This window comes from Saimiri boliviensis, chromosome 2 (assembly GCF_048565385.1).
Source record: "Saimiri boliviensis isolate mSaiBol1 chromosome 2, mSaiBol1.pri, whole genome shotgun sequence".
NCBI classification, from domain to species: domain Eukaryota; kingdom Metazoa; phylum Chordata; class Mammalia; order Primates; family Cebidae; genus Saimiri; species Saimiri boliviensis.
In genome coordinates this window covers 43,699,504-43,712,919 of record NC_133450.1, presented here as the reverse complement: position 1 = coordinate 43,712,919, position 13,416 = coordinate 43,699,504, and the positions used below count along the sequence as shown (strand labels likewise).

The 13,416-nt window shown below is 35.7% G+C and overlaps 1 protein-coding gene across 3 annotated transcripts in view; it reads left to right on the top strand.

Moving 5' to 3' along the window:
* LRRC9 (leucine rich repeat containing 9) overlaps positions 1-13,416 on the top strand; it is a 134,825-nt gene that overhangs the window by 1,888 nt on the left and 119,521 nt on the right. For 2 of the 3 annotated variants that reach the window (XM_074393170.1, XM_074393169.1), the window contains exons 2-7: positions 5,554-5,644; positions 5,964-6,044; positions 6,316-6,534; positions 8,995-9,135; positions 9,703-9,766; positions 10,049-10,119. In XM_074393170.1, coding sequence (XP_074249271.1) covers positions 5,997-6,044; positions 6,316-6,534; positions 8,995-9,135; positions 9,703-9,766; positions 10,049-10,119 — 543 coding nt within the window. In that variant the 5' untranslated portion in view covers positions 5,554-5,644; positions 5,964-5,996. The remainder of the gene's footprint in view (positions 1-5,553; positions 5,645-5,963; positions 6,045-6,315; positions 6,535-8,994; positions 9,136-9,702; positions 9,767-10,048; positions 10,120-13,416) is intronic. The other variant, XM_074393168.1, reaches the window with a different exon arrangement.

The window sequence follows — 13,416 nt, the reverse complement described above, 5'->3', positions numbered from 1 at the left end:
ACTTGGAAGGTTACTGTTGACCTCAGTAAAAAGATATGCTATAGTAGCTTGAGGTGTCCTCAGTCCAGATGGCAGTGAATCCAGGACTGAATGTAGGTAGTGACTTGTTGCTAAGGATTATCTAAAAGCTTCACCATAACAGTATCTAAACCCAGCTATTTTTAGAAGAACATGGGAGAGACTTTTTAAGATAGGAAAGATCTCATATTTATATACAAAATAAAAGAGACCCTTGAAAAGGAAATATGGTAATAAATGAAAAAGGAAAATTTGACAGCAATTTTCCAGGAAAGACAGATAAAGATGGGATCAATACATAGAAAGGGATTTATTTTGGATAAAAGGAAGAACACCTACTAAGAGAGGAGTCAGAAGGGAAAGAAATACATCTTTGAGGGGAAGGAAATAAGAAATGTGCATTTGATGGCATCTCTATTCTCTATGAAAAGGGGGTCAAGATCTCTTTTGAGACAAGAGAGAGAGACCTTGAAAAAAGTGGTAAAAGTTTAGTCAGTAATGTAATGAATCTTGCGTCTCTAGTCTTACTCTCTTAGGAGAGGAGGTTGAGGAAAATATAAAACATTTGTTGCTGAAGATCTAACTGAAGTTAGAGACCATGCATTTGCAGTAACTTCAACTCAATGTTGGTTAGGTGAAATTTTCCATTAGCAATAGAAAGTGGAAAGATTAATCCAAGATTTGTAGCGTGAAGTGTAAAAGCCATAGAAGTTCCTGATGGCCTCTGGTTTTGTGGAGGAACTAGAGAAGACCTTCAGCCTCTTAAATGGTCTGGCCCTGAAAGAGCTTCAAAGAGCAGGAGAGTGGGTACAAGCTGGCCAACAGGACATTCACCTCTTGATGGAGTCAGAAACTTCATCTGAAACCCTTGAGTCCATTTGTGACTGGAGAAAGCATATGAGACTTGTACATACCAAGAAGGTCCAGTATTCTTGTGATTCAGAAGTAGTTATGCAACTTACAGAATTTGGGATTTTAAAATTAAATTGCATTTTTGTAATTAACTGTTGAATTACAATAAGATTTTCTTCTAGATAAGGGCATTGATAAAGAGAAGATAAGGTGAAGTGAGAAGTAAGATTTGTATCCCAAATAGGCATATTTTTCTTCCAAGGACAAGTAGTTCCTTAAATAAATAGAGAGCTATACCTTGTTCTTGAAGATGACTCAGAACTGTAATATGAAAGTTCTCCCTAAATTAATCTTTATAATTTAACCTCAATCAAAATCCCAACTGAATTTTTTAAACTAAATACAAAATAATCATAAATTTTATTTGGAAAAATAAACATGGAAGAATATCCAGGAAACTGCCAAAAAAAGAACATGAGGATGGGCTGGGCGCAGTGGCTCATGCCTGTAATCCCAGCACTTTGGGAGGCCGAGGCAGGTGGATCACAAGGTCAAGAGATCGAGACCATCCTGGTCAACATGGTGAAACCCCGTCTCTACTAAAAATACAAAAAATCAGCTGGGCATGGTGGTGCGTGCCTGTAATCCCAGCTACTCAGGAGGCTGAGGCAGGAGAATTGCCTGAACCCAGGAGGCGGAGGTTGCGGTGAGCCGAGATTGCGCCATTGCACTCCAGCCTGGGTAACAAGAGTGAAACTTCGTCTCACAAAAAAAAAAAAAAAAAAAAAAAAACAAAGAACATGAGGTGGGAATTTACAACATAAATCACAGTAATTAAAACAGGTATTGGTGCAGGAATAGATAGAGCTAAGGAAAAACACAGATTAGAAAGTCCAAAATTAGGCCCTAGTGTATATGATCATTGTATAACAAAGAGAACAATTTAATTCCTTCTAGAATAGATATCTTGGATAGAGACAAGGTAACCTAGAACACCATTTGGTGAATTTGGAGCTTTGAAGGGAAGCCTTTATCCTTTGTGTGGGGGTGGGCAGCTAAGCTATCCTTTGTTATTCACAGACTTTAATCCAGAATATAAGGATTTCTCTTCCAATGAGTAGAGGTGCTGCAAAACACTTTTTTAACTTCGTGCACTATTCAAATAAACTTAGAGAGGTAAGACTATGGCCTGCATCTATGTATGGGCCTTTGATGGAGTCTCTAAATTCTTTCAGGTTGCATTCTTGACTAGCTTCTCTTGCAGCCTCTGCTGTAATATCCTGAGGTTGTCCAAGAATGGGGTAAAGTTGCAATTGCCAATGGGAAGCAGAGAGGGAATGCACAGCATTTTCAATATAGACCATTCATGTAACCACTGTCACCACTGCCACTGCTACCGCCCTACTTCAATCTCCATCCTCTCCCACTTATGTTATTACAACTGCCCATTAGCTAGTCTCCCTGCTTCTGCTCCAAACCCTATAATCTACTTTTTTTTTTTTTTTTTTTTTTTTTGAGACGGAGTTTCGCTCTTGTTACCCAGGCTGGAGTGCAATGGCGCGATCTCGGCTCACTGCAACCTCCGCCTCCTGGGCTCAGGCAATTCTCCTGCCTCAGCCTCCTGAGTAGCTGGGATTACAGGCACGCGCCACCACGCCCAGCTAGTTTTTTTTATTTTTTAGTAGAGACGGGGTTTCACCATGTTGACCAGGATGGTCTTGATCTCTCAACCTCGTGATCCACCCGCCTCGGCCTCCCAAAGTGCTGGGATTACAGGCTTGAGCCACCGCGCCCGGCCTATAATCTACTTTAAACAGAGTAGCCAGAGTGATCTTTTTCAATACTTATTACAGTTCATGTTACTCTTCCACTCCAAATCCTCATATAGCTTTTCATCTTACTCATAATAAAATCCAAAATCCTTACAAAGGTCTACAAGATAGCACATGATTTGGCCCTGAAATACCTCTCTGACCTCACATCCTCCCAGTATTTATTTATATCAATGTACTCCAGACACATAATTTTCTTTGCTATTCTGAAAACATGCCAAGTATACTCTTACCACTGCCACATTTTTTTTTTTTTTTTTGCATTTGCTGTTTCCTTTGCTTAGATATATTTCCTCCAGATTCCCTCATGGCTCACACTCACACTCCCTTATTTCCTTCATTTCTTTGCCATGATTTCACCTTATCATCTGATAAGGTCCTGCTCTTCTCCTTCCTCCCACCCTGTCATTCTCTGTCTGGGATTCTGTCTTATGCCTTCAATATGAATATTAACAAATGAATGAATGAACAGAGTCCAGTGTATTAGGATAATTTGCTGACTGTATTTTTCTTTGTGGTGCTAGCTAGAGTCCCTTCCCTCCCTTTCCTCCTTCTTGACTGAGTGTCTTAGTCCATTTCATGCTGCTGTAATAGAATACCTCAAAGTGGGAAATTTAAAAACAACAGAAATTTATTTCTCATAGTTCTGAAGGCAAAGAAGTCCACAATCAAGGCATCATCATCTGGTGTCTGCTACCAAGATGATGCCTTGAAGTCTGCCTCCTCTGGAGGGAAGGACCAGTATGTACTCACATGGTAAAGTCAAAAGGGCAAAAAAAGCAATGAACTTTCTCCATCAAGCCCTTGAAACGAGCAGCTAATGGGCACCTAATGCCATTTGGAAGGGGAGGAACCCTCATGACCAAATTACCTCTTAAGGGCCTGCTATTATTACTATCACATTGACAACACCTGAAGTTGGAAGGGGACACATTCAAACCATAGCACTCAGCATGGTAGGACAATGTCCCCAATTTACAAAGCATGAGTAGAAATACAGACCGTGTGCAGTATTCTGGTACATTTCTCAAAGTCCTTTGATTTGGTCCCTTATATATGATGCACAGCTACCCCTTTCCCAACCACTGCTGCTCTGAGTTTGAAGATATTTTTAGAATATTTTTGTTAAGCTTCTTTCCCTAGTACCTTGAATTTTGGTCTGTAATACGGTTTCGCTGTGTCCCCACCCAAAATCTCATCTTAAATTGTAATAATCCCCACATGTCAAGGGCGAGACCAGGTGGAGATAATGGAATCATGGGGGCAGTTTCCCTCTTACTGTTCTTGTGATAGTGAGTGAATTCTCACAAGATGTGATGGTTCTACAAGGGGCTTCCCCCTTCTCTCAGCTCTCATTCTGTCTCCTGCTGCCATGTGAGGAAGGACGTATTTGCTTCCCCTTCAGCCATGATTATGTTTCCTGAGGCCTCCCCAGACATGTGAAACTGAGTCAATTAAAACTCTTTCCTTTATAAATTACCCAGTCTCTGGCATGTCTTTATTAGCAGTGTGAAAACAGACTCTGGTTTGTATTGATGAGCTTTTTTGTCAATCTGATGTTGTCTGTGTCATATTCAAAGACCTTTCTCAATATTTCTGGCAATCATTGCTCTTTCTGTAGCATTGCTATATTCTTTTCTTATTTTCATATTTCTGTAGTCATTCTAGTGGGATTTGGGGAGGGCAGATAGGTAAATACGTGGACTCAAATCATCATCTTTTTTTCTTAACATTTTAATGTATGTATATGCCAGCACATATACATAATTTTGCATAAATGAATAAAATGAGCATATAAGTGCTTTTAAAATAGAAATTTAAGTAGAATATCATTAAAATGTAACATATATACAGAAGTCACACACATCTTACGTATCTAATTTTATTTTCAAATAGAGCATAACCAGCACCTAGATCAAAAAATATATCATTATGAGCACTCTCGAAGCCCCTCTTTTTTCCTTCTTTTAGTTGCTCTTCCCTGAAAGGTAGCCAATATCCTAACTTCTAATACTATAGTTTGTTTTAAAATATTACATAAATTGAGTCATACAGTAATACTCATTGTATGTCTCTTCTTTTGTTCATTTGTTTCTGTGAAACTCACTCATGTTGCAAATAATAATAGTTGTTTCTTTCTCATTTCACTTTTAGGTAGAAACCACAAAGAAATTTGTAGCTATGACCTATATGAAAAAGTGTTCAGAGAAGCACTATTTAACCCCCAACTGGAAACACTCCTAATGTGTACCCATAGTAGAAATAATAAATAAATGTCTATACATTCATACTAGGCAATTATAAACATGTTTTTTAAAAGTATAGTTTCTTCTTTTCCATTTTTGCCTAGATCTGTCCCCATCCAGCTTTCCATTTATATTCTATCCACAGCTGCTTTCACCTGCATCTAAGGCAGCTCATGTTAACAACTTTGTATGTATCTTTCTGTATTTTGTATTTTCTCCTGACACTAATCATACATGCACATTCATTTACATATATATACATGTATACACACATGCCTATGGGGGAGTTGTTACTGTAAAGAGTGTGATTATACTGTATACCATTTTCTACATCTCAGTTTGTCAGATCATTATATTAAAAGCAGTATTCTTATATTTTTTAGGTAGTATATATCTGGAATAATATACTAAAATATTAAAAATTATGAAAGTCAGATTAACTTATTGAAGCTAGAGTATTAATTGGTTCATATTCTCTAGAATGAAGGAGAAGTTGGATTATTTTTTTAAATAAACATTTATTAATATGTCAAGCATGTTGCTAAGCCCTAACAATTCTTCTCTTTGCAATCTAAGTATACTTAGAGAAGTGTGTTCACTTTTAGACACTGCAGTGTAATACAAAGGACAACCAGAGCCTGTTCAAAGAAACATGAGTATCTAGTGAGAGAACTAACAACTTGAACTGGGAATAAGGTAAGAGTGTAGGTGAGAGATGACCATTTTCTTCAAGTATTAAAGGCTTATCATGTGGAAAAAAGTTATACTTGTTTTAGGACAAAGGATGTATACTGAGAACACAAGGGAAGGAATTAGGAGAGAGAGATTTAAAATCGAAATACAAAATAACCTTCTAACAGAAAACTCCCTCAAAGTTTATACAGATACTTGGTAATGTACTATGCAAAGATTTCAAACTACAGTTAAGTTTAAACCTCAGTAGCTTTAAAGTCTGTTTCAACTTGGAATGACAATAACTTTAATATTTTATCATTTTTTTCATTTTCCTTAACAGTTATAATATTATGATCACTATTTTTAACGGAAGATGTTTGAAAGTGAAAACCTAAACCAAGAAGAAATAATTAAAGAACTGGTGAGTCAAAGTCAAATTTCTTTTTAACAACATTTTCAATAATATATAATGGAAAGTTTTTATGCTCCTTTCTAGAGCTGGAAGGGTTACTTAGTGATTTCTTCTATCCAGTGACTTTTGGAAGCAGAGAATAATCATATATGTGATATAACTCTTCTGAGATTACAAAAATGGCATCAGCACAATTGACAATGTATAATTTCTAATGGTAAAAGTCATTTTTAAATTATTTAAAATAGGTAATGACCAAATTTCTTTTTTAAAAAAACAGTGTTTGTGCAATGGCTTGTCTTATGAGATGGTTGGACAAGAAGGATCAGATACATCAATGTTGGAAATGTTTTTCTCAGGATATCCACGTATAGTCGGATTATCATTATTTCCTAATTTAACAAGTCTTACAATTGTTGCTCAAGATATAAAAGAAATTTCTGGATTAGAGACTTGTTTACAACTTAAAGAACTTTGGATTACTGAGTGCTGCATAGAGGTAAGTGTAAACATAAAACCTTATATGGAATATTTTATTCTAAATTCTTTGGCTTTAGAAAAATAATTCATTGAAATATATGCATAAGGCATGGGTTAAGACAGATAAATGAGCAAAGGATAGAAACTGATTTGTACAAATGAAAAAGTAAAAATAAAGAATTAAAATATAAACATATTCTTCTTTTTAGTAATCAAAGCAAATCAAATCAAAACAGCATGTTACTGGTATAAAACAGACACATAGACCAATGGAACAGAATAAAGAACCCAGAAATAAGGCCACACACCTACACCTATCTGATATTCAACAAAGCTGACAAAAACAAGCAATGGTGAACGGACCTTCTATTCAATATATGGTATGGGGATAACTGGATGGCCATATGCGGAAGTTTGAAACTGTACCTCTTCCTTATACTATATACAAAATTAAACTCAAGATGGAGTGAGAACTTAAATGTAAAACCCAATATAAAAACCCTGGAACACGACCTAGGCAATATCATTCTGGAAATACATGTGGCTAACAAACATAAGAAAAAAAGTTTAAAATGACTGATCATTAGAGAAATGCAAATCAGTGAGATGCCGTCTCACGCTAGTGAGAATATCTGTTATTAAAAAGTCAAAAAAAAAAAAAAAACAGATGCTGGCAAGATTGTGGAGAAAAAGGAATGCTTATACAGTGTTAGTAGAAATGTAGGTTAGTTCAACCATTGTAGAAAACAGTGTGACGATTCCTCAAAGACCTGAAAACAGAAATACCAACCCAGCAATTCCATACTGGGTATATACCCAAAGGAATATAAATCATTCTATTATAAAGACATATGGACCTGATTATAGCAGTGTTAACTAGCAAAAACATGGAATCAACCTAAATGCCCATCAGTGGTAGACTGGATAAAGAAACTGCGGTACATATATACCATGGAATAATACAGCGTAGCCATAAAAAAGAACAAGATAATGTGCTTTGCAGGAACATGGATGGAGCTGGAGGCCAGTGACCTTAGCAAACTAACACAGGAACAGAAAACCAAATACCACATGTTCTCACTTAGAAGTGGGAGCTAAATGATGAGAACACATGAACACATAGAGGGGAGCAACAGACTCTGGGGCCTACCAAAAGGTGGAGGGTGGGAGAAGGATCAAGAAAAATAACTAATGGGTACTCTGCTTAATACCTGAGTGACAAAATAGTCTGTACAACAAACCCCCATGACACACATTTACCTAAATAACAAACCTGCACATGTACCCCTGAACTTAAAACTTCAGTAAATAAATAAATTGATGTGTGCAAAGGAAAAAAAACAGAAATAAGGAATTAAAACATAAACATATTCTACTTTTGCCGGGCGCGGTGGCTCAAGCCTGTAATCCCAGCACTTTGGGAGGCCGAAGTGGGTGGATCACGAGGTCAAGAGATCGAGACCATCCTGGTCAACATGGTGAAACCCCGTCTCTACTAAAAATACAAAAAATTAGCTGGGCATGGTGGCACGTGCCTGTAATCCCAGCTACTCAGGAGGCTGAGGCAGGAGAATTGCCTGAACCCAGGAGGCGGAGGTTGCGGTGAGCCGAGATCGTGCCATTGCACTCCAGCCTGGGCAACAAGAGAGAAACTCCATCTCAGAAAAAAAAAAAACAAAAAACAAAAAACATATTCTACTTTTTAGTAATCAAATGAAATCATAGCCAATATTATTTAGTAATAAAATTGGTCCACTGAGACACCATTGGTTGTGTTGAAATTATAACATCTATTTTGAAAAGAAATACTGAAAAACATAAGAGCCATCACAGAAATATACAGTGCATAAATCTTGACTTAGAAGGCCCTACTCTAAGATTTTATCCTAGAAAAGTAACTCAGTAGTGGGAAACAACCATACCCATGAAACTACTTGTTGGCACCATTATTTATAACTAAAAATTTGAAACATAAATGTGCCACACATCAGGTAACTTTTCAGAAAATTATTATAACCTTAATGAAACATTTCAGAATTATTAAATATTATAATTTGAAGGATTATGAAAACATTTTAGTCTTAATTTAAAAAGAGTCCCACAAAATTGTATGTGCATTAAAATTACAATGTGCTTACATGGTTATAATTATAACCATATAATCATTTCTATATGGTTATAATCATAACCATATAGAAATATATGATCATATGTGATATATACATGATTATAATCATAACCATATAGAAATAGATGTAGAGTTGATTAAAATTTGAAAGAACATGCAAAATTGAAAATAGTTGTATTCAAGTGGAAAACATGGAATTTTTTTTTTCTTTTAAAACAGTTCATTTTGCTGGATATTAATTTTGCAATAAAATGTGATATTTAAAAGAAAATATACTTAGAAGTCTACTTAATTGGAAGGATTAATAACAAATCATAAGCTAACACTATTCAGTCTCCTTTTCTTTTACAGAAAATTGAAGGTCTTCAAGAATGTAGAAATTTGGAGAAACTATATTTATATTTTAACAAAATTTCCAAAATAGAAAATTTAGAGAAATTAATCAAATTGAAGGTTCTTTGGCTGAACCACAATGCAATAAAAAATATTGAGGTAAGATAATAATTTCAATTATCTATATGTAAAGCCAGTTACTATTGTGGAGTTTAAACCACATTGTTCAAGATCATATTACAGTTAAAGGCCAAACTGTTGATGACAAGTGCAATTATTGTCAAAAAGAACTACTGTAACATGTGTATAGGATTTTATAATGTACAGAGGGCTTTGTGTATATTACTTTCTTTACTCTTTACAAGCCTAAGTGTTAAGGCATTGTTATTCTTTCATTGTTAATCTTTTTGAAGATTTAAAATAAAGAGTTTTAGAGAAGTTGCATAACTTACCTAAGATTATAAATATACTCTGTGTGGTGTATTCTTTTTCTTCCTACTTCTGCTCTTTTCCTCTCCATTCCTATTCCTGTTCCCTTCTCCAATAATTCTAAGTTCCGGTATAGAGAACAAAGGTGGCTTCTTGGAGGCACTCATTTCCTTCCGTGCTTGTGAAGCACAAAATACCCTGTGCTCAGAGCACCTCAGAACTTACCAGATTAATCAGAGATGATTTGTAAATGTTAATTTGAATTATTTGTTCTAAATTGTATCTTTAAATTTTTAGGGTTTGCAAACATTGAAGAATTTAAAAGATCTCAACCTTGCTGGAAATCTAATAAACAGCATTGGTATGTACTATTTCATTTGGAATCTGAGATAATGCTGTAATAATTTTTTATCAATATAAAAAGTACATGCTTAGATTTTTTCTTATAGGCTTTTTTCTATGATATTTTTGCAAAGCAGTTTAAACCTGTGAAAATGTTACTCATTAATCAGTGATTACTAATTATGCAATGGTACCACTAGTCTATTTATATGCAAGAAATGATGGCTGCATACAACTCAGAAGTACGACAGAATATGAACAGAGGTAAAATGATTAATTTTTTTCATCGTATCTTTTAAAGGTCGATGTCTTGACCCCAATGAACAACTGGAAAGATTAAACCTTTCTGGTAACCAAATATGCTGTTTCAAGGTATGTTTAAGTGGAATAATTACTTTTTATTTATCATCCTGGATGATGAACTATTGTGTTGCAGAAACTGTACTAAAACGTTCCCTATTAAGTAATAAGTTCATTATTTTGGGCTGACACTCCAGAAAATTTGAAAGTCATCTGACTACACTGGCCTTAATGATCTGACACTATTAAAACCAAACAAATAACTATTTATCTAGCTCTTATGATACCATTTTCTCTTAGTTTTTTTTTACTCTTTCTGCCTACATCTCTTCAGTTACTGTTCTTTCATCTTCTCCTAGCATCTAGGATATGGCCTGCCCTTAGTCAATACTGAGATCTTTTCTCATCTCTGTCTGCATTCATTCTCTAAATAATCTTATCATGCCTTAAGACTTTAAATGCCCTTTATCTACTGATTACTCTAAACTAGTACCTTTACTTTCCTTGACAAATCTCCAGAACTGCAGACATGTCTTAACACAAACTAATTTTCTGTCTAGCAGACCTTCTCCTGCGGTCTTCCTCACCTCCCTAAATGGAGATTCCATTCTTTCAGGAACTTAAACCAAAATCCTTACAGTCATTTGTGTCTCTTCTTATTCCTTCATACCCTCATCCAACCCATCAGCAAATACTATTGCTTCCACCTTGAGAATATGTCCAGAGTCTGATCACTTCTTACCACCTGCATCACTACCAAGCTGATTCAAGACACTATCATGTCTAACCTGCATTAATGAAAAAAAAGCTTCCTGAAAGTTTTTCCTGTGTTTGTCCTTTCCCTACTATAAATCTGATCTCCACACAGAAGCTTGATGGAACCTTTAAAAATTTGTCAGATTAAAATCACCCTTCTGCTTAAAACCCTCCCTTGGCTTTTTATCTGTTTCAGAGTAAAAGACGTTTTTATAATGGGCCATAAGACTACCCAATCTAGCCACCCCACCAGCTCCCTACCTGTCTCTTTGACCGCAGTTTCTACCACTCCTTTGTTTGTGCAGTTTAGCCACACTGATCTGAATATACCTAGCACAGACTCATCCTAAGGCCTTTGCACTTGCTGGAATATTCTTTCCTCATATACCTCCATGGCTCATTTCCTCATTTATTTCAGGTCTTTATCAAAATGTTATGTTCCAAGTGACACCTTTCCTTTTCAATTTAGGTGTAATAGGAAAACCCTCACAACTCTCCCCAACCTGCAGCACTCCTTGTCACAATGCTGCTGTTTTATTTTTCCTCTTGGCATGTCCCTTACTAGAATACAAGCTTTCTGAGTGCAGGAACTTTGCCTGTTCTCTTCACTGCTATATCCGCAATCCTTAAAACAGTGTTAGACATGTAGTAAATCTCAATAAACTGTCAAGAACATGAATGAAAGAGAAACAACCAAATAAAGGAACTTAATGTTTATCACATAAATGTTGGTTAAAACGTGACATTTATAATTTCGACAGTGTAAAATTGAAGGTTCATATTCAAACACATCCTCTAGAAAACATTGAAGAAAGATAGGTAAATTTACTATAGAAATAATTTTGAGTTCATCAGTATTAAAGTAGGCATTATTTTACTCAGGCAAAAATATAAAAAGACCAAAAAACTATAGAATGAGGCAGATTAAGTCCCTTAAAAAGAAATGTAAACAAAATTATATTAGTGAAATTCAAGAGGAAATATTTGATAAGAACTTTGAAGTGTCAACAGAATTTGAACAAGCATTGTGGAAGGATTTTCTGGGTAGTAGGGAGTAGGCATTCTAAGAAGGGGAAAACAATATGTACAAAGGCATGGAAGTAAGAAATCAAGGAGTATATTTGAATAACATCAGCATTGTCATTTGACTGGAATATAGAGTATATATAGCAATATTGGAAGTTAACCCTAGAAACGTCAATTGGGTCTCAAATATGGACTGTATTTTATAGACAACAAAGAACTGTAAAATTATTTAGCAAGAAAGTGATATGATAAGAAATATTCTTTAGGGATAGTGATCTGGAGTTAGTGTTTATTGACTTAGAGAAGCTAGAAGAAGAAAACTCAGTCAGGAGGTTACAGGAATAATCTAAATGAGATGTTATGAGAACATGAAGCGGAGTGTTAACAGAAAAAAGAAGAAAGAAGAGAAGAAGGAGGAAGAGGAGGAGGAAAGATGAGGAAGAAATAGATGTAAGAGACATTATGGTTGTTGAATTTGCAGAATTTTACAGCTACTAGAATGTGAGGAGCTAGAGAGTCCAAAATGAATCTGTGATTACAGTTCTTAGAAAGCTAAAAAAATATATACACATTTGAAAAAAAAATGGCTATTTTGGTGTAGGTGAGGGGAAGAGAATGTATCTGGTTCTGGATATGTTGAGTTTAGAGTACGAGTGGAGCCATCCAGGTAAAGAACTGCACATACAACACTGAGAAATGGGGAAAGAGTAGTCATACCTATAATCTTGGCATAACAAGCAAGAGTGTGAAGCGATGCTTAGGGCCATGGCAAATTGTTTTTACCAACATTGAGACCATCAGATAAGAGATCAGATTAAACATGTGGAAAATGGAAATAAGCCATGATAGAAACCAGAGACACTCAGAGGGTGGTAACAGTTGTGACAGGCACAGGCAGTAAAATAGATCAATAAGATGTGTGTGTGTGTGCACGTGCGCGTGCACACACACTCACTAATGCACATGTACGCATGTGTATCTTTCCCCTTCTAGTTCTGCTAGCTTAAGATACTACACTAAATCTTTAAATCATACTTACTGTATGGAAATCCTAAATTTCAGTCTGGTAAATACATTATAAAATTAAGACAAACAAACAAAAAACCTGTGAAATTATTCTTACTATTAAGAAAGCTCTTTTAAATCAATTAGAAATAAATAACCTAAGTCACCGAGTAGAAGAAAGGATAAGTGAGCAGGTAATTTATAGAATTGAACTCCACATGATATAAAAGAATTTTCACTCCTACTAAGAATGAATAAAATGAAAAATAAAACATGATATAAGGCTGGGCAGGGTGGCTTATGCCTGTAATTCCAGCACTTTCGGAGGCTGAGGCAGGTGCATCACTTTAGGTAAGGAATTCAAAATCAGCCTGGTTAACATGGTGAAACCCCATTTCTACTAAAAATCCAAAAAAATTAGCCAGGCATGGTGGCTGGCATCTGTAGTCCCAGCTACTCAGGAGGCTGAAGTAGGAGAATCACTTGAACCTGAAAGGCAAAGATTGTAGTGAGCTGGGATTGTGTAACTGCACTCCAGCCTGGGTGACAGAGCGAGACTGTCTCAAAAAAAAATAAAAAAAA